We start from the raw sequence: 22,382 nt of genomic DNA on the forward strand, positions 1-22,382 counted from the left end.
AATTATTGAACAAGGAAGATAACCGTGAGTACACACACACACACACACACACACACACATACACACACGCATGTATCCAAAGTGTCTCTGAACATCAGAATAACTCCTCTTTTATACTTTTCTTCTTGTCCTCACACATGTCAGTTCAACTATTTATGTGATACAGTGTCACCTTCAAACCACTCCTTATTTGTAAAATCCTTCAAATAGATAGATAGATAACAGATAGATACCCATAGAATAGATAGATAATAGATAGATACCCATAGAAGATAGTAAACAGATAAACCCCTAGAATATATAGGTAACAGATAGATACCCACTAGAATAGATAGATAGGTATAGATAATTACCCATAGAATAGATAGAACAGATAATACCCATAGAATAGATAGGTACAGATAGATACCCATAGAATAGATAGAATAGATAGTACCTAGATGAGTATATAGATAGATACCCATAGAATAGATAGAGAATAGTATAGATCCCTAGAATAATAGGTAATAGATAGATACCTAGATAGATAGGTAATAGATAGATACCCATAGAATAGATAGGTAATAGATAGATACCCATAGAATAGATAGTGTAACAGATAGATACCCATAGAATAGATAGGTAACAGACTAGAACCCATAGATAATAGATAGATAGATAGATACCCATAGAATAGATAGATAATAGATAGATACCCATAGAATAGATGAGGTAACAGATAGATACCCATAGAATAGATAGATAATAGATAGATCCCATAATAGATATATAAAATAGATACCCTAGAATAGATAGGTAACAGATAGATACCATAGAATAGATAGGTAATAGATAAGATACCCATAGAATAGATAGATAATAGATAGATACCCATAGAATAGATAGATAATAGATAGATTCCCATAGAATAGATAGGTAACAGATAGATACCCATAGAATAGATAGATAATAGATAGATACCCATAGAATAGATAGGTAACAGATAGATACCCATAGAATAGATAGGTAACAGATAGATACCCATAGAATAGATAGATAATAGATAGATAATAGATATATACCCATAGAATAGATAGATACCCATAGAATAGATAGGTAACAGATAGATACCCATAGAATAGATTAAGCCTAGACTAAGCCTTCTGTGGAAGATCCTTAGAATAGATTAAATACAGTTGAAAACCTCCATGCCTGAATATTCCACCTATCAATGTGTTTCCCATAAAGCCAAACCATATTTTATTATAAACACTCCCACACTCACGCACAAAATGTGGCTCCTCATGCGTCAACAACCGCTCTTTCTGCCAGAGTAAATGTTCCACTGCCAGCAGTGTAATGGTAGCGCGTGTGTGTGTGTGTGTGTGTGTGTGTGTGTGTGTGTGTGTGTGTGTGTGTGTGTGTGTGTGTGCGTGTGTGTGTGTGTGTGTGTTGTGGCAGCCCTCCAGTCAGCAGTGCTAATGCCTGATGCTAATGTATTAAAGTGCTTGTCAGTCTTCTTTGCTAATATTCTAATATGTTGTTACGTTGTTTGTTAAATTCTTGTAATAAAGCCAAACTGTGATCAACAACAGCTGGATGAAACTGACTGAACACAACTGAATTAATCGCCCACTTTACTTCAAAATGTTGTTTCCTCCACAAATAGAATTTAGTACATAATGGTGATTAACACCTGTCCATCATACTCCTAATTATTAGCATAACCTCTATTTTCCTCAACAGCTACTGGAGAAAAAGTGACAATGGTCGATTTTACAAGTGCATTCGGACAGTGAGTTAATTTCACCTCTTTTATCCTTAAAAACTCAAAGGTAAAGTGACATTGAATTCATTTCTGTCGCAGTCGATCCGTCGCACTGGAATCCATTGAAACGGTCAGCAGTCATAAAACCAAAAATCTTCCAAATATGAGGGAGAACAGTCTGGTTTTTAATGTATTTTTACATTAGAGTTGATCATACCTCTATTTTCCTCAGTAACTACACAGCAGACCCATATTTCTCTTCTCTTCTTTGATGGTGTTTTAGTGCACTTTAAGTCGGTGTGTGATGATTGGTCAGTTTTTCCTTCAGCCCTTTATAGAGGTTTAAAAATGATAAATACTAAAACCACTTCCATATCTCTCCCTGCCACTCTTCCCCATTTTCACTTTATCTCTCTTACTTTTCTCTCCCACTCTATCATCTCCTGCTACGTCTTAAACCTTTCATCCGCAATTGTTCCTCATTTTCTCCCTCTCTTTCCTCTTTTTCTCCACCCTATTTTTTTCCCTCCCACTCTCTGTTTTGTCCTCTCTCGTCCTCCTTTGTTCCACTATACCTCCTCCACCCCAACCCCATTTCCTCCCCCTGTCGTCTCTCCATCAGGAGCTGGAGGAGCGCCTCCGCCACCATCACCACGCAGAGCTGCAGTCTCTCAGAGAGGCTCACCGCCAGAGCATCGAGACGCTGAAGCAGCAGTCGGAGCAGGAGCTGCAAACACTGCGCTTTGAACTGGAGGACGAGGGCAAAGCCATGCTGGGTAAGGTCTTAGAGTGAGTGTGTGTGTGTGTGTGTGTGTGTGTGTGTGTGTGTGTGTGTGTGTGTGTGTGTGCGTGTGTGTGTGTGCGTGTGTGTGTGTGTGCGCGCGTGTGTGCATTAGAAAGATTCACCCTCCCATGACCTTTTCGCATATTTTCCTTTTCAACAATATTATGCACAGTTCTGGAATTTGGTCCAGGGATTTTACTGAGGTTACACTGAAAGAAGATACTGAAAAGTAAAAGCTCCATCCTTTCATGTAGTAAATAGGGATATAAGACTGTTAACTTTGTCATGCATACAAAAGTACACATGGTCCTGCCCAGTTGGATATCAAAAACGTACAGTGGTTCGAAAAATGCCAAACCTTTACAACAAGAGGCAGCGTAATGCCCCGTCACGGCCACATAACGAGCAGCGGGGGAAGAAGTACTCCGATTGTTGGCTTCATGTCTAGAAATACAAGTGTAGAAGTACTCTGTTTGACTACAAAAGTATTAGCATCAGAATACTTGAGGTGAGGTGACCTCTTGCTCACCCAGTAGAGTGTGCAGCCCATGTAGAGTCCCTGGTTTGAATCTCTCCCCCCCCCCCCCTCCTGTCTATTCACTGTGATATCTAATAAAGGTAAAAGCCCCAAAAAATAATCTTGAAAAAAAATAATTACAATAATAATATACAATGCAATACAATAATATAATACATCAATCTGAATGTGGACATTCTGCATAAAGAATACTTTTACCTTTGTAAATTATATATATATGTATATGTATATGTGTGTATATGTATGTATATGTGTATATGTATATCTGTGTATATGTATGTATATGTGTATATGCATGTATATGTATGTATATGTGTATATGTATATATGTGTATATGTGTCTATAAATGTGTATATGTGTCTATATATGTATATACTGTATGTATATACTGTAGATAGATAGATAGATATACTTTTGTAAAAGTATTCACTATTCAGAAGGTCCCAATTCAGATTGCTATGTATTATATTATATTATTATAATTATTGATGCATTTATGTCTTTATCATTTTAATGTTGCAGCTGTCTGTCTTTATATACCACATGATGTGATTTAGCAACTGCAGTTTAAACAATGAGAATATTGGTAGAAAGTCCCATCTCTAAAAGAAGTCTCCATCTTCCCCCGTGTTCAGTGCTGGGCTGTGATTAATGCCATCCATTAACCTTCTGCTCATGGTCCTGACACTGGAGAGCTGCTCCATCTATCTCTCACTTCCCACATCCTGACATCCTTTTATTACCTTTAATTTCTCTTACTTCCCTTCATCTTCTCTGTGTGTGTGTGAATGTGTGTGTATCTACATGTGTGTGCTCAGGTGAGAGTGTATGTGAATATGTTTTTTTCTCATGTATCTGTCATTTTAAAAACTGCAGTGGACGCATTTTTTTATTCTGACATTATGAATTTGTCTTGCGATAAAATAGATAGCTAGGAATAGTGTGTCCCCGCTCAATATGCTTCTCTAAACCACTGGGCTGTTTACAATGACAGTTGTTCATTGAAGTGAGGATTAAAGGCCACTTGGGTAAAAGCACTCAGGCTTTATGTGCAATGTATAAAAAAGATTTTGTAATGAAAAATGCTTTTGCATCTAATGGCCAAGCAGAACAAATGTTGCAGGAAGCTTTTTTAAACAGGCTTTAAAATCACTGAGTCTGAAACAAGCTTTATTTCCACGTGTGATGTGGTCCATACAAATTAAATATGATTCATTGTGTTCTTTTCTTTCATTAACTCTTTCCCCATCAGCCTCTCTGCGGTCAGAGCTGAACCACATCCACGCATCCGCCATCGAACACCTGAGACAAACCCACCAACAGGAGTCAGCTGCTGCCAAGCTGGAGCTGGAGAAAACGCTGGAGAACAACCGGATCCAGGTAGGACACCCGTTCATCATCTGGACCGTCTCTGGGAAGGAATATAAATCAGAAATGCACAGCTGCACACGTGAAAGCTCTGTCAAAGCTACTGTGATGAATGCCTTTCTAGTCACAACTGAGATTGTGTGATTAGAATAAATCCACAGTGTGGGGGACGTTCAGGACCTTTCTTTCAAAATGTCCAAAAGACATCAGAAAAAGTGACAAATGACTTTGGGAATAGTGACAAAGACCTTTTGGGAATCAGTTTACTACTTTCATTTGAGTTCATTGAAGTTTTATGCAGTTTAATGGTATTTGGGAAAGGAAAATGTTGAGAAAAAAGAAATGTGCAAAGCATCAGGAAAAGTCACAAATAACTTTGGGAATAGTGAGAAAACGTCAAAACAGTGACAGAAATGTTGGAGAAAGCTTCAAAAACTTAGTAAAAACAATAACAAAAATGTCTAAAAGCATAGATGAAATTGACAAAAAGTGACAAAATGTTGAAAAACAGTGTGAATGCACAGCGTGTGAGACGTTCAGGACCTTTCTTTCACACGATTACTCTGTCTCTAACACGTTCACCTACAGTCTCCAAGGAAGTGATTCTATAATACGCTTAATGTAGGATTTACTGATAACAACTGGACCACGCGGTTTAATATTTCTCTAATTAAGCTGCTGACAGCCGATGCTTGGATTGAGATTTTAAAGCTTAAAGTTCTAATTCAGGAAATTTTAGTTCAGGTTGATACAGCGATTTGATACTTAATTGTGTAATTCCTGTGACTGCTTCACAATAAAAGCCCCCCCCATGTTTCACCAGTGGAAGGCTTTTAATGTGAAGGAGCAGCAGTAGGAAGTGTTGGGTTGGAAAGACATTGGCCAATCGGCAGTGAGGCTGATACTAATCAGATCAAATGGTACTGGATAACATGCTGCACGCTTGGATCCAGTACTCCGCCTCCAACAATTAAAACTACTTCACAGAAAAAAACGGGCTGGATTTCATGAGACTCTTCAGGATTATAATTTTTAGCCAGAGCTGGTGCTGATATTGGTTTATTGATACATGGATCAACAGAAAATGGATCGACAACCAATTTAGATGTGTGTGTGTGTTTGTGTGTGTGTGTGTGTGTGTTTGTGTGGTATTGTACTGTTGTACTGTGAAAAAACAAGTTGGACATCTTGGACTCTAGGACATGCTATTTATCTTTTTTAAACTTTTTTTTTTAAATTTAAAAGACAAAACAAGTATTGTGTTTACTAAAAGAAACAAATACATCAAGAGATAAAAGGAAAGTAGTTTAGATGCTTACATTTTTCATAAAAAAAAAAAAAAAAAAAAAAGATTTACCTGTGCCGAACGGACTGTCACATAGAAATTAGATACCCAGAGGGCCTCACACCATCTGCCGCAGGCTCACACATATAACAACACACACACCACACCCACACACACACACACACACACACACCACACACACACACACACACACACACACACACACCCCGGCGCCACCCTCTTGCGTCTCCTGTAAATCTGACTAATTACGCCCAACACCATGAGTTCCTCTCCCATCGCCCTGTGATACAGATGTTCTTGCAGAGAATCACAGCTGGTTGTCTTCAATACCCCCCCCACACACACACACACACACACACTCCATCATCGGTCCCTGTCATCTTTAGTTGCCAAGGCGATATGAAGTCAATAAAGGCTAATAGTCGAGTGTTACAGTCTGAACTGCCCGTCAGTCAATAGGCTGCAGCAAATATAATGGAAACGGTTTCAGTTTCAGTCGCTCCTGCTGCACACACGCTTCGTTTTGAGTAGATTCCCATTATTTATTTGTTATGAGTAAACTATCTGCACTGGATGTAGGAAAATACAGATAGTGGGAACGAAACCTGTAATTAAAATTGGTCATTTTTACATAATAAGAATTCAGTAAGCTACATGATCTTCTGAGTGATGAGCTTTAAAAAAATGAACATATTTACATATCCATAGATGTGTTCCCAATGCATTTATTAAGTATTAATAAATCAATTAAGATGATTTTCATGCTTACACATCAAAAATCTGCTAGTCTCACATTTCCAGACTTATCTTCTCCGCATAGTGTCAGCACTGGAGTATGGTCTGGGGTGTTTCTATTGTGGAAAGAGGGAAAATGATCTGGCTTGTTTGTATTTTTTTAACCAATCACAGCCGTCCTGGGCGGCGTTAAGCACCGGATGACAACGGTGCCCTAAAGAAATAGATGCCATGTTCTTTACATCCTACAAAATCAACCAAATTAACAATTCAGCCTGAACACTGATACTTTTGGTAAAATATCCTAGAATATGTTATGTATTTATGTTACGTCCCAATGTCTAGGGGTAACCGAGACGCAACATAACGTGTGCCCCCCCCCCCCCACACACACACACTCTTCCCACTCCCAAACAAGGCCAGAACAAAGAATTGCAAAGTAGTAGTTTCTATTTAATATAGAGTTGAGGTCCCAACATAACAAACAAAATAACTCTAGAGGCCACCTAAACTTTCCTAAACCAAAACAACACACAAAGAAAAGACAAAACTCTAACCTAAACTCCTACAAGGAAAACAGGGGAAAAAGGTAACAACAAAAAAGGACTTTTCACTCCGACCACACTGCTATCATGCAGGTATACAGAGGCACTGTTTGGAAATGGCAGAGTGAAGAGAGAGAGGGGAAGAGATCTTGTCTGATGGGGTTTAATAATGGCTCCCGTCCTCCTGGCGACCAATCAGGAGACAGCAATCACCTCCGCTGAACCAATCCGGTGTGTCCCTTATCTGTAGTAGAAGAGCACCTACTATAGCAGGGTGAGAGACATAACACAAACCCCAGGGTCATAACATTTCCTCTTTTCTTTTAGATTTACATTTTGGGCATTTTTAACTTCATTTGATTGGACACAGCAGAGAATCAAACATAAAATGCGAGGGCGGAGATAGAGACGGGACGACATGCAACAAAGGATTTAAATTGGGAACATTACAGTTGTATTATGTGTGTGAACGCGTAGGTTATGTACTGTAGGTCAGTGTTTGGATTCCCTAATTTAAATGTGACTTCAACCTCTCTGTCCTTTCTCCATCTGCCGCTACGAGTCATATCTGACTCCCTTTGTGCTTTGACCAAGTGGAGTTTCTTTTGGGTCAAAACGCTGCGTGCGCAACATTAGAGACAGAAACAAAGACAGAGGATTTGTGTTTACATTAATTCCGATAATTCGGAGTCCTAATGCCACAGAAACCATAACTTCCCGAGTTGGGTCCTCAGACTTGAAGAGCTCAGCTGCAGACAGTTGTCACGCTGTGTTAAATAATGTTGTTATGCCTCCAATTACTTAACAGACGGGGAGAAGGAGGCTGATGAAGTGCAGGGTGTGTGTGTGTGTGTGTGTGTGTGTGTGTGTGTGTGTGTGTGTGTGTGTGTGTGTGTGTGTGTCTCCCTGGAGAGACTTAACTCGTTTGCTCCCCCAGAGCTGTCTGATCAATTATCCCATCATCAGCATCTCTTGACGACCGATATCTAATCTGTTCTATTTCCATGAGACTATTCTATTTTGGATGTGGCTTTCAGTGTTTTTGACAGTGTTTCTTTCTCTCTGAATTGGAAATTATTATTATTTTATCAATATATGCAAAGCATGTTATATGCTCTGTCTCTTTTGTCTCGTTTTTCCCCTCTCGTATTTGTTTTGTATTAATTGTGCAGTTGGGATTCGGATCCAGTTGTTTATTAAAGCGCTGACCTGGTAGTGGCCAAGATACTTTATTAAATTCTAGAAACTTTGAAGCCTCTGAAAACATATTTCTTTCAAGGACGTAGGTTTAGTTTTATAATATAAATTGGTTATTGTGCTTTCAACAAACAAAATATACTATAAATGTAATGTAAACCTCTGGGTTGTTAATGCACAGCCTGTCATCATCTTCAGTTACTGTGCTAGTGATACTTCATGTTAGATTTGTAAGTTTTTCTGCATCTTTACTGATTTGACTTGGGTTAATTTGGGTGTTTTATGCAATTTAATGGTATTTGGAAACAAAAACATGGAAGAAAAAATAAATGTCCAAAAAGCGCAGAAAAGAATCGACAAAAACATCAGAAAAACTGAGAAAAAACTTTGGGAAAAGTGACAAAACATTGAAAATAGTGACAAAAATGTCAGAGAAACCTTCAAAAACATGGTATAAACAACAACAAAAATGTCCAAAAGCACAGAAGTAATTGACAGACATAAAATAAAAGTGACAAAATGTTGTAAAAGCACTGAGAAAAGCGACAAAAGTGTCTAGTGGTTTTAATTTAAAATCTTGACCCTTGAGAACTTAAATATGCCGGGTCAACGGGAAGACAGCTACAAGGGTTAATTCCAGCATCTCTTTAGTAAAATATTCACTGTAAATGAAAATCTGAATAAAGCCGAGGCGGGGGCAGTGCTCCTGTCTGCCCTGAGTAGTGTCTCTCAGGCTGCTTCAGCTTCAACAGCCTCCAGTGGGAAGCTGGAGGGGACTGGAAGGGGTTTGAGAGGCAAACCCGGGGCAAATAAATCCCACTTCACCTAGTGAGGAGAGCACATAGAAATTATAGAACCTACAGAAATGTTTCATTTGAAAAAACTGTAACTGCTCAAAACTACGGCAGAGACTGGTTTGTTCATGTGGGACTCCGTCACTCATTGAGAACTTATGTTTAAAAATGGATCACGCAGGGCTGTGCGATTAATAAATTAGGATTTACAATCACAAAAACTCTTATTTTGTGCTTGTCTTACCTCATGTTGTCTCATGTTGTCCTCATGTGTTCCTCAGGTGTCTTCATTCGTCTATGTGCGCATCATGTTGCCTCCTGTTTCCATCATGTGTCATATGTTGTCCTTATGTTGAATAATGTTTGCAATCATGTTGTCCTACATGGTTGCCTCATGTTGTTCATTGTACTAATGTTGTCCTCATCTTGTCTGTGTCCTCATCGTTGACCTATGTTCCCATGTGGCCTCTGGGTTGCCTAGTGTCTTATGTTGTCATGCTCATGTTGCCTCATGTGTCCTATTTTCTCTGTTGTCACAGTGTGTCGTTCATGTTTGTACTCATGTTGTCACTCATGTTGTCTCAGTTGCCCTGCATTTGGTTCCACTCGTTGTTCCTGTTGTCCTTCATGTCCTCGATGTTGCCATTTGTCCCCATGGTTGACGCTCAGTGGTGTCTTGTTGTCCCCATGTTGCCTAGCATGTTGCCGCGTCATCATGTTTCTCTGTGTCATCATTTGCTCGGGTTCCTCATTTGTCAATGTTGCCCTCATGTTGCCCTGTCCTCATGTTGTCAATGTTTTCCTCATGTTGTCTCGTTGCCCTCATGTTGTCCCATGTTTGTCTCATGTGTGCCACTCATGTGCCTCCCCATGTTGCTCATGTTGCCCTCATGTTGCCCTCATGTTGTCCCCATTGCCTTGTGCCTCATTGTCCGCATGTGTGTCCTCATGTTGTCCTCATGTTGTCCATGTTGTCCTCATGTTGTCCTATCTACAATGTTCTTTTTAATTCCCCAAAAACATGATTGATTCCAACGTTCTTGCACGTACACATCTCTACTTTCATAATTTGGGTCTATTTATTTTATAGCATGTAAACAAAGTGAAGTTTGTTGAAATAGTGTTGAGTAAAAGTTGACATATTCCAGTCTGTGATTATCATCAACACCATTCCTTTAATTTTGTCTCAATAATCCTACTTCTGCTTTTCTAACTCAAACATTAGGAATAATTTCCTATAAATGAGGTTTATTGACGATAAATTCCCCAAATAACTGTAAAACTAAAGGTAATAAGTTAGTGTTACGTAGTGTTAAATGTCAAAAAAGTGACAAACATTTTAAAAAGTGTCTAAAAAAGGGACAAAAATGTAAGAAAAAGTTAAAAACATCAATAAAAAGCATCAACTAAAAGAGTTGATTTTCATTTTGACGAGAAGACAACACGAGGGTTAAAGGGGAATTCCAAAAGTTCGAGAAAAGTATCGAGGGAAATTTCAAAGTTAAAGATGTTTTCTGTTTCATTTCATTTTTAAATTCAGTAATTGCATCTTACCAAAAGTCAATGAGTTATCATGTTAAATAATAGTGATTTCAATAGTGACCACAATAATTGTAAATTCCCAGTTTAAAGCTGGATTACGCAGTTTTTTGTGTCCCCCCCATGAGGAATTACAAGTAATGACACAGCTGCTAGTAGCCAAGGAGGACACGGAGGATTAAAAAAAACATAATGGACTCCTCAGAAAAAGTAATTATCTTCACCAGGCGACACCGATTTCTGAACATAGCCGTGCTGAGGAATCCAGAGAGAGTTGTGTGGAGCTGATAGTCTTAATTAGCTTTTTCTCACCTCATTTGACAATGGCTTGAATGTAACAGACATTCATTAATAAAAAAAAAAGTGATGTACTAAAGCTTTAAGCTTTAATCCAGAGGATTATTCAGTGTGCGGCAGTAGATCTATCCTACTATTGACACACTAAAGGCCCGTGAATGCTCATTTAGACGATGTGACGCTACAATTGTCCCTTGAAACTCTTTAAAAACAGGTTTACTTTAAAGGGACTCTATAAAAAACCAGTGTAGTACTAATGAGTTCTGCTGTCTTTTGCTCTGGATACCAGCCAGGTGATTTCCACCCATCATCTTTTAATACATTTTTCCATTTTCAGTAGATCAGAAAAGCCCGCCCTATTTCAGTCCAGACATTTGGCCGCTAATGTCCTCCCCTTGATAAATATTTGAAGAACCTTATGTATTTTTCAAAGAATTAAAAATGAGAATATAGAGAGGGTATGTCTGGCAAAAGAGCTAAAAAATAAAGCTGGTGCACATGTTCTCCATATTCTCCTTTTACAGTTCTGTTTGCTTATTTAACAAAGCAGTAAAGCAATTTTATCTCACCGTCTCCTGCCATGAACGTGAACATCGAACAGAGATATCTGCTGTAATTTAAAATAAAGTTCCCATGCAACACATACGTCAAATCATCCTGAATACACTGAAAATGGATGCTCTGTCTTCTTTGTTCTTTTCTTTTGTGCTGTCATCTTTTTCTTCTTCTTCTTCTTTGTGCCTTTGTGCCTTCTCTCATCCCCCTAATGAAGCCAGGAGTTTGGCGACATGGATAGTAAATTGAGTAAATGAGTCGTTAAAGATGAATTTGCCCTGTCCCCATTGTGTTTAATTGCACTGCGAGGTTTATGGACAGCAAAGAGACTCAGATGGAGACAGATAGTGGGACAGACGGTTACGACCATGAGGCTGTTGCACAACATTATGGCTTCTGGATATATGAACACAGCCTTTGGCGTAAATTGTTATAGAGGCACGTGGAATGACATGTTTGCAGAGTGGGTGATCGTTAGTAGACAATAACCTGACAATACTTAATATGAGTCTGATGGAGTTAAACGTCCCGCTTCACATCACACCTTTGCCTCTTCATTCAAGTCTCTAATCATAATGATCAATTTGGCAAATAAGGCCCACCCTGCTTCCATCGTAGGGGGCATTTTAAAACTCAACTTGGCACCTTTGAGGGATCCTAACGACAAGATAAAGCTGTTAAAAAACTGATAAAAACCTTTGAAATCCAATGAAGTAATTTAATTTTAATAATGCCAACAAAGTTCTTTCCTGCACAGCAAAATGAGTAAAAGGGACCAACAGTGTTGGTTACTTCCCAGTGAACCTGAACACACCTCCTTGTAAGACCAGCACGCCCAGAATGCACCTGGAAAACACACTCCTATGTAAGATACCGCACGCCAGAAGTGACTGAACACACCTCCCTGTAAGACAGCACGCCCAGAATGCACCTGAACACACCTCCCTGTAAGACCAGCACGCCCCAGAATGCACCTGAACACACCTCCTGTAAGACCCCCGCCCAGAATGCACCTGAACACACCTCCCTGTAAGACCAGCACGCCCAAGAATGCACCTGAACACACAAACTCCCTGTAAGAACGCACGCCCAGAATGCACCTGGAACCACACCTGTAAGACCAGCACGCCCAGAATGCACTGAACACACCCTGTAAGACCAGCCGCCCAGAATGCACCTGAAAAACACCTCCCTGTAAGCCACACGCAACGACATGCACCTGAACACACCTCCCTGTAAGACCAGCACGCAGAATGCACCTGAACACACTCCCTGTAAGACCAGCACCGCCCAGAATGCACCTGAACACACTCCCTGTAAGAACAGCATGCCCAGAATGCACCTGAACACCTCCCTGTACGACCAAGCACGCAGAATGCACCTGAACACCCTCACCTGAAGACCAGCACGCCAGAATGCACCTGAAAACTCCTGTAAGACCAACATGCACACTTGCATTGGGCTTTGTATGCGTTACGCCAGGTGCAAGATAGGGTCCGCCATTTTGTTTTTAGTGTCTGGTTTTGGTGAAGACAGATTCAGACATATTCAGTTAATTTGTCATGAGTCTATCTTTCTTTGCACTTTTTGGTTTGACATTTCCATTTGTAATCTGATATGTGTAGAAGTATCCAGAAGCTCAGGGTTGGTCTGTCTGTGGCCCCGAGTCCACTGGTCCCCGCTGTAGTTATACATCTTTATAAACAACAAAACTTGCACATGCTTAGTCTCATTTGTTAAAAATTGCTCTGTTATTTTCTCACACAGCTGGGTGCTGTAGTTTTTATGAAACATGACCCAAACAGGAGTTAATAGTGTGTTGTTGGGGAGTGTTTTCACCCAGGGATTAATCCACATTTGGTCCTCTGGTGTCCATGTTCATCATAATTAAGGAACATGTCACCCAGTGCAACAGCGTGGCTCACAGTTATTAATATGAACAACAGTGGAGCTCTATGGCACTGAGGAATAAGAAGAATATCAGGCCTAAGTTAGAGGGATCAATTTAATTTTGGTATAGTTTTTATACAGGCTGATGATTCTGGTATTCATCACATTCCAGTATCACAACAAACAACAACAACTTAAAGACTTCTTCATCAAACAGGACTGAAATCTTAAGAAGCTTTAAAAACTATAATGTTAAGCCAGGTTTTAGAATATGGTGAGCCACTCATTTAAGCAGCATCTCTATTAAAGTGGACGCATTGTAAAGTCAGGCAGTTTGTGTGTTTGTTTGTTTTTATTTGGATCCCCATTAGCTTCATCAGAAGCTAAAAGCTCTTCTTCCTGGGGTCCTACAATCTTTTCTTTCACAATACTCATTATGACATTTCATTGCACACACAGACATACATTTGAAAATAAAAATCTTAGTCTAAGTAAATCTTACAGTTAACGCAATTAATACATGAAACAAAAGACACTACTCCGAATAGATTAATCTATTTTAAGAAATACGATAACAAAAGCCCGATAACAAACTAATTTTATATTAAATATTTAACTCCTTTGAAATAAATATGTCTTAAATGATTTTTTAAAGCCATACTGAGACTTCTGTTTGATAGTTGTTGGGCGAGAACTCCATTTACAAACACACACACACACACACACACACACACACACACACACACACACACACACACACACACACCACACACAGAGTCACATATACACATTGCTCTGTACCTAACTGAACGTCGATTTGATTTAGTTTTCACTTTAGGTAAAATAAAACCTCGTTGGATCATGATGTGTAGCAGCACTAAAGGATAGTTTTGTGTATAAAGTAAAAGGTGGTTTGTTTATTATAACGTTATGTAAACAAAAAAAAACAGCAAATACACAAATCTATTTTTAACTTTAAGACATGAGAGTTGTTCATGCATTTTCTCATTATTTGAGCAGTCTGCATGTGGTCTTCATGTGAGTCGGTGTTTGATTGAACCTACGCATTGGTCACCCCCCCCCCACACACACACACACACACACACACACACACACACACACACACACACACACAGATCTTGTGTCCCTGTGAAGCTGAGTAGAAAAGAGCAGCTCTGTGGGGGGTCGTGAGTCATTTTTGGACAGTTGCTTTATCATTCAGTTATGTGGAGAACTATGATAATTCATGACTTAGTTATTCAGACAAGTACCTGCTTTCCTGGAATTGTGTTTTTGTCCTTTATAAATGAATTTGATTTTTAGTATATCATGTAAGAACAGTAGCAGGTTGCTTTGCATTACCCCCCCCAGCACAGCAACACTTATAAAACAATAACTTTGCCAAATTGAATTTCTAAGAGAAAATCATAACACTTCTGTCGAAGCCTTTTTTACAGTGGCCCTTCACCCTTGTGTTGTCTTCCCGTCAAAATCAACACTTTTTATCGATGTTTTTAACTTTTTCTTACGGTTTTGTCCCTTTTTTCAACACTTTTGACGCTTTTTTTCAATGTTTGTCACTTTTTTTTACGTTTTCAACACAGTGGACAACATGAGGGTTAAAGAGATATGTTGCTAATTTAAATACAGCTCTGTGTCATGGCAGTGTGGGCTGTGTTTTTAGATGAACACTGCCCACACAGAGCTGGATTAAAACCTGCAAAGTGTCCCTTTTAGTAATAAATCATATAGTAATTCATATTGGAACCATACCGCGCATTCATGAGAACAGTAAGAGTGGCCCAGTCTACATCATAGATTGGTATTCATGAGGATTCACTGTTTGAGAGTCAATGAAAATGAATATTACCATTCACTGTCAGTTTATTCATCAACTCTCATTGTCAGTTTATCAGCATTTAACAGCCAGTGTGCAACTTTGTCTCATGTAATTATGGGTCCAGTTTGTGCTGTCAATAAGAAACCGTGGCGTTTCAAACGCTCTGCCCAACAACGGGTTTAGTTTTAGTTCCAGTTCATTTGTTATACTGCCATAATACATAGAGACCATAGTCAAAGTCAGAACAATATACTGAGTTTCTATCTCATTATGTACTGTACTCTCAGTGTAATCTCATGCAACAGCCTTCCACTAAATCCTGTGTTTTTGAAGCTTTTCATATTCAGTTTTTATTCAAACTGTCTCAGAAAGGTGTTGATTTTTGGTGATGCTGTTGAATTTTATGGATTCTATTAAAATGTCCACCCACATTTCCATAAAATAGAACACAGTACATTTACCAAGCAACCCAAACTATTTTAAGAAGCTTCACTAATAACGACAATGAGTGTGTAACTGTGTGAATGTGAATGTGAAAAGAGAGGCTTCCTCTCAGTGAACGTTCCCTGAATAAATAATGGGGAAAAAACACAATGCACATTGTTAACGATGTCACAAAGACAGATGACTTTAATGCATGGAGGAACATTTTTGTCCACATAGCTGTATTCATTATCCATTGTCTCTATCCATCTGTTCAGTTTATTCTCTTGATAGTTTTACCTCATTAAGGTAAAAGTTTAGAACATGTGTAACATTACTCACAATGCCTCACAATTCTGATAAAGCTGTACACATGTGTGTTGTTTTGCTATTTCAATTAATACAGGCCAATAATAAACAGAAAGCGTCATGCTTACAGCATGAATATGTTATATTTTACACCAATTTTAACATCAAGGCTCGATGCTGGGTGATTTGGCGTCACCTTTGACCTTTTTAACCTTCACGTTGTCCTCGGGTCAAATTGACCTTTTTTCTTATATTAATGTTCTTTTTAATTCCCCAAAATAACATGATTGATTCCACACAACGCTCTTTAACTTTTAATTTAATTAACTTTCATTAATTTTGGGGCATCTTATTCAATTTTATAGCATTTGAAAACAAATTGAATTGTTATTGAAATAGTAAAAGTTGACATATTCCAGTCTGCGATTATCCATAAACACATATTCCTTTAATTTTAGTCAAAATAATTCCTAATTTCTGCTTTTCTAACTCAAACATTAGGTATAATTTCCTACAAATGAGGTTTATTGACCATAAATTCCTAAAATAACTGTAAAACTAAAGTCAATAGTGTTGAAAATGTCAAAAATAAAGTGACAAACATTGAAAAAAAGCATCAAAAGTGATGAAAAAAGGAACAAAAACGTAAGAAAAAGTTAAAAACGTCAATGAAAAGGGTCAACAAAAGTGTTGATTTTCACATTTTGACTGGAAGATAACACAAGGGTTAACTTGGAGTTACTTAAATATATGCAAGACATTATATATATATATATATATATATATATATATATTATTGTTGCTGAGATAGAAATTGCTGTGTCTTTGATTTTTGCTTTTTTAAGAAGTAATTAAAAGCATTAGTGGACAAATAACCCTGTTTGATATTAACTCTTTAAAGCATGAAAATGGAGATTCATTTTATTTTCTTCTTCCAGGAGCGGGAGTTGTTGGGCCGGATCACTGAGCTGCAGGAGGAGGTCTCCAGGAGGAAGAACCACATCGCCCAGCTGGATCACCAGATCCACACGCTCAACGAGAACATCAGCACTCTGACCAAAGAGCTGGAGCTCAAGGGCAAGGAGGTGCTCAAAATCCGCAGCGAGGCCAATCAGCAGATCAGGTACGACTATATGTCGAGGACGTTTCATTTACAGGATTGTAGTCTTGCATTGCTGAAAACCAGTTTTTAAACTGAGTCAGGCCCGTTTATATTGTAGTGTAATGTTACTTTTTACCTTTCCTGTATAATAAATATGTATGAATGAATGAATGAATGAATGAATGAATGAATTGCCAGACCTTCCTATACAGCGCTGTGGAGGAGGGTCTGGGTAGTCCACACAGCATTCTGGGATGGGAGAAAAACGTGGTCTGGTTTATTGGCATTTCTTTAAACCAATCACATCATCTTGGGCTAGGCTCTAGACCCAATCAGGGTGCCTCTAAAAAAATCCCCTCTGGAAGGGTATCCATAGTCCTCTGATTGGACAGATAGTCTAGCTAGCTGTCTGGATTTACCCTGCAGAGACCTGAGGACCAGGTACCCATAGTCCTCAGATTGGACAGATAGTCTATGAGCTGTCTGGATTTACCTGCAGAGACCTGAGGACCAGGTACCCATAGTCCTCAATTGGGACAGATAGTCTAGCTAGCTGTCTGATTTACCCTGCAGAGACCTGAGGACCAGGTAACCATAGTCCTCTGATTGGACAGATAGTCTAGCTAGCTGTCTGGATTTACCCTGCAGAGACCTGAGGACCAGGTACCCATAGTCCTCAGATTGGACAGATAGTCTAGCTAGCTGTCTGGATTACCCTGCAGAGACCTGAGGACCATTAACCATAGTCCTCTGATTGGACACGATAGTCTAGCTAGCTGTCTGGATTTACCCCTGCAGAGACCTGAGGACCAGGTACCAGTCCTCAGATTGGACAGATAGTCTAGCTGCTGTCTGATTTACCCTGCAGAGACCTGAGGACCGGTAACCATAGTCCTCTGATTGGACAGATAGTCTAGCTAGCTGTCTGGATTTCCCCTGCAGAGACCTGAGGACCAGGTAACCATAGTCCTCGATTGGACAGATAGTCTAGCTAGCTGTGTCTGGATTTACCCTGCAAGACCTGAGACCAGGTAACCATAGTCCTCGATTGGACAGATAGTCTAGCTAGCTGTCTGGATTACCCTGCAAACCTGAGGACCAGGTAACCATAGTCCCGATTGGACAGATAGTCTAGCTATCTGTCTGGATTTACCCTGCAGAGACCTGAGGACCAGGTGACCATAGTCCTCAGATTGGACAGATAGCCTGGCTAGCTTTCTGGATTTACCCTGCAGAGACCTGAGGACCAGTAACCATATGTCCCAGATTGGGACAGATAGTCTGGCTAGCTTTCTGGATTTACCCTGCAGAGATCTGAGGACCAGGTACCCATAGTCCACATTTTCCACCAAAACAAGTTCCTTCATCCAGTGCTTAGCTCCGCCCAAGACGACTGTGATTGGTTTAAAGAAATGCCAATAAACCAGAGCCCGTTTTTCTCCCATTCCAGATTGTAGCCAGACCCTCCTCCGCAGTGCTGTGGAGGGGGGTCTGGCAATGTGAGACTAGGTAGGACTCTGGCACTGAAATACGAAACAATCCAATGCAATGAAAGCCTTAGTTCAAACTTTGGCAAATAGAGAGATTGATTGATGATAGAGTCGATTGTAATACACAGATTTATCTTTATGTCACGTTTAAGATGCAATTGAAAGCACAGATTGATCTGACCAACCCTCCATGTTGGTTTGTTAATGTGCCATCATTCATATTAGAAATGTGACTTTTTCTCACTCTTCATAGCCTTTTAAAAGCCACTAGCTGCCAAAAGGATCATTCTTTTTATTCGTGTCTGATATAAGATGAGTCCTCCTTTCTGTGAGTCAGATTTTGTTGCTGAAATATTCATGGCCACACAAATAGGACTTTTTAGCAGTGTGTTCAAAATGCATGATACGCTGTAACCTGGCAACCAAACTGCTGAATATTTTTCCATATTTGAGAGTGGTGCTCCTTAAGTTCACTACTTTCCATTTTCTTTGCCTGCATTCTGGCGATAAGCACTTCTGATGTGGTGGTGTTTTTAGGTTCCGGCTCCACCGTAAGTAATCTGTCAAACATTGGGATGTATTTTTCTGTTAATGAAGTTTGACTCTTTGAGTTTTAAGGACCAGAAATGGAGGTTTAGATCTGGTAAAGATGAGATGATTGATAGCCTTTCGGGCGGAAAGGGCACAGGCTGCATCTGACCGTCTGCACTGACGTGGAAGCCCTGATATAAAAGACATGTGTTAGTGTTTCATATCACTGCTGTTTTTCTTTTTTAAATGAGGGACTAGAATAATTTGGTGAGACACTTACGGTTTGCCACCATAGAAAACACACAGAAATGCCCCCACTCAACTCTTTCTGCTCTCCCGTCATCAGTGCATGTTGGTAAATTTGACTTATCGTATTATATTCAGATGACGATAGTTTCTGCAACCCTACTCTGCTCCAGACATCATGAAAACACAGTGAGATGAAAGTGAGGGAGAGAAAAGCCCCAAACCTCTCTCTCTCTCTCTCTCTCTCTCTCTCTCTCTTTCTGTCTCCAGTGTCAGGAGCCCATTGATTAGGAGATGCGAAGGTTATTTAGGGTAAAAGCAAAATGGAATCTATAATCATGTTGTTCCCTGCGGCATGTCATGAATTTTTTAAAGTGCTGTGTGGCTAATGTGGTCCAGCTGCTCATTAGAAGCCATCATGGATGGATGGATGTGTGTGTTTGAAGTTTTCTCTTCGTGTGTGTGTGTGTGTGTGTGTGTGTGTGTCTGTGTGTGTGATGATGGCGGCTGCCATGGTGCTTAATGTTCTATAGTAACTCCATGAGCTGCTAGTCTTTACGTATCCGCGTCCTCTCTCTGTCTCTCTCCCTGTGCCGGCAGGCCCATGCGAGGCCCATTTCTCACTCTGTTACATAACTCCCACGTCTGAATCCTGGTCACAGGGATAAAAATAGCCGGATAAATAAATAAAGAGGAAGCAGAGAGAGAGATAAGATGTGTGCCCCTCAGGGAGAGTTGGCCCAGTCAGAGTGAGAGGGAGACAGACATCCACGTTTCTCCTTCATCCCTCAAATCCCTTTCATCAGTCTTTTTCTACTCCTCATTTAATTATTATCATCTCTTATTCCCATTTCCCATCTCCCATCATCCTCCTCTTTCTTCAGCTTCTTTCCTCTCGTAGCAAAACCCTCAACATGTGCGGATTGAACATATTTAATAGGAAGAATTCTGTGCATATGTTTTACTTCATGTTGTACAGTAACACATACATATCCTACCACAGTTATTTGTGCACTTTAATGTTGTCTTAACGTGTTCTGCTATTATTTTGTGCAAACTCCAAAAAGTCATATTTCTATCTAATTACATACATATTATGTGTTTGTGTGATTATGTGATTATGTTCTAGGAATTAATTCTGTGCATCCATCTCCCTTTTTAATCTCACCACCGTTTCCTCTGTGGAATAATCCATTATGTTCACTTCTCCTGGGAGAGACGGGCAGAGAGAGGAGAGTCTGCCGGTCCTGATTAAGTCTTAAAGGGAAATAGCAACTGTTTAGAAATGTGTGTTATTCCTGAGCTGGTCAATGGTTTACTCTGTCCTAAAGCCTAAAGCCTGAAGTGTGATGTCACCGGTACGGCTTCATTCAAACAGCTTCATGAATAGGAAGGATTTGGTTTTTACATATAAAAATTGGTCTTTAGTCTAAAACATGACACGTAACACTTAGGGTAAATGAGGGATGGCACTAGCTCAGTCCGTAGGGAGTTGGGTTGGCAACCGGAGGGTCGGTGGTTCAACTCCCTGTACGGAGTGTGGATTGGTAGCTGGAGAGCTGCCACTTCACCCCCTGCCTTGAGCAAGGCACCATACACCCCCCAACCGCTCAAGGCGCTGGTCCAGCTGGCAGCCCCCTCCACTCTGACATCTCTCCATTTGTGCATGATTAGGTCCTGAGCATGTGTGTGTACTTCAGGCCTGTGTGTAGTGATTACTAACAAACAGAGTGTAAATTGTAATTTCCCCACAGTATTATTTTTATTATAAATTGGCAATTGACAATGTTAAACAGTTAAACATTGTGATGGATGAAAGCTACTACGGGCTGTCAGTTAACATTGAAACGATCAGACATTTATACATTTAAACGCTCTCTGTAAATAGACAGTATTACAAGCTGCCGCTGGTAGGGGCACTTCATTACAACTTGACCTACTTTCACTTAACTACGGTGCTGTAAAGTCTCGACTCAATCAGACCTCCGTGATCTGTGTATCGACAGTACAGTGGAACGTTTGCCTTTAACAGAGCGACAGTAATAACCTAATATACCATCATTACTGAGATTAAACTACATTCTCGCTTATATTTGCACTGAATAACACATTCAATAAACAGAAACATAACTCTTGAACAGATGTGCAATATTAGCTCACACATAAAATAGCACCCTCATGAATTAGCCTCCTGTTGCTTACATACATTCATAAATCCTGCATAGCATCGCCATCAGACGTACTTATTGATGCACGCACACAGTAGTTTCCACTAAGTTAGTCCAATGAGAGGATGAAGGGAAGTGTGACAGTGTTCCACGTTAACGCCTTGTCTCTCTCGCTGGAGGCCGCTGTGTCCAAGCCGAGGCGTAGAGCATGACCTGACCGCATGCTGATCTGTTACTAGTCCAGGTAGAGCGAGCTACTGTACTGACAGGGAGAGAGAGAGACTACATCACTACAAATAGGCTGCAAGTAAGAGGAGGGAAGTAGCTTCCAGTTAAGGGTCAGCACAGCTCAAAGCCCGACACAGCTGTTATTGCTAGTTTAAGACTGATGCAGTTGTCAATTTCCTGTCCACTAGGATTAGCGTGTGTCTGACAGGGTGGGGGGGGTGGCATCACGATGGTCCATCGTGATGGTTGACCGGCATCACGATGGACAATGATATCTGCATGTCCTCCCCCTCGCTCTTCCCTGTCTCTCCTAGCTGTCCTGTCCAATAAGCCCAAAAAGAAAATGTTAAAAAAAATTAAAATGCTATGTACATGTTAATGCATCTGTAATAATAATATAATGCATAATAATACAACACCACACAGGGGGATTCTGCTGCCTTATGACTAATTTTACTCAGTCCATTTATCTGAAAATACTTCTGTACTTTTATTAAGTGGCTATTTAATCCAGGATATATTTGTGTAATAGTATTTTTTCATGATTGAGTTGCTACTTTTTACCTAAGTGAAGGATCTGAATACCCTTTCACACCACTGCACAGTGTTGACTCTGTTATTGTCTATATCAGGACACATCAGAGTGTATTATGGCTCTTATACCACAGCCAGTTGAGTTTTAATCGTCAGCCATATTTTGTAGATTAGATTGTAGCCAGTTTACATTGCGGTTAGGTCCGTTTTACCAG

The 22,382-nt window shown here is 39.8% G+C and overlaps 1 protein-coding gene across 6 annotated transcripts in view; it reads left to right on the forward strand.

The window, feature by feature from the left end:
* fam184ab (family with sequence similarity 184 member Ab) overlaps positions 1-22,382 on the forward strand; it is a 187,258-nt gene that overhangs the window by 141,675 nt on the left and 23,201 nt on the right. For all 6 annotated transcript variants that reach the window (XM_032543041.1, XM_032543045.1, XM_032543042.1 and 3 more), the window contains exons 15-17: positions 2,370-2,523; positions 4,323-4,450; positions 16,807-16,991. In XM_032543041.1, the coding sequence (XP_032398932.1) occupies positions 2,370-2,523; positions 4,323-4,450; positions 16,807-16,991 (467 nt within the window). The remainder of the gene's footprint in view (positions 1-2,369; positions 2,524-4,322; positions 4,451-16,806; positions 16,992-22,382) is intronic.

The sequence above is a fragment of the Etheostoma spectabile genome, chromosome 18 (genome assembly GCF_008692095.1).
Source record: "Etheostoma spectabile isolate EspeVRDwgs_2016 chromosome 18, UIUC_Espe_1.0, whole genome shotgun sequence".
In the NCBI taxonomy this organism is placed as follows: Eukaryota; Metazoa; Chordata; class Actinopteri; order Perciformes; family Percidae; genus Etheostoma; species Etheostoma spectabile.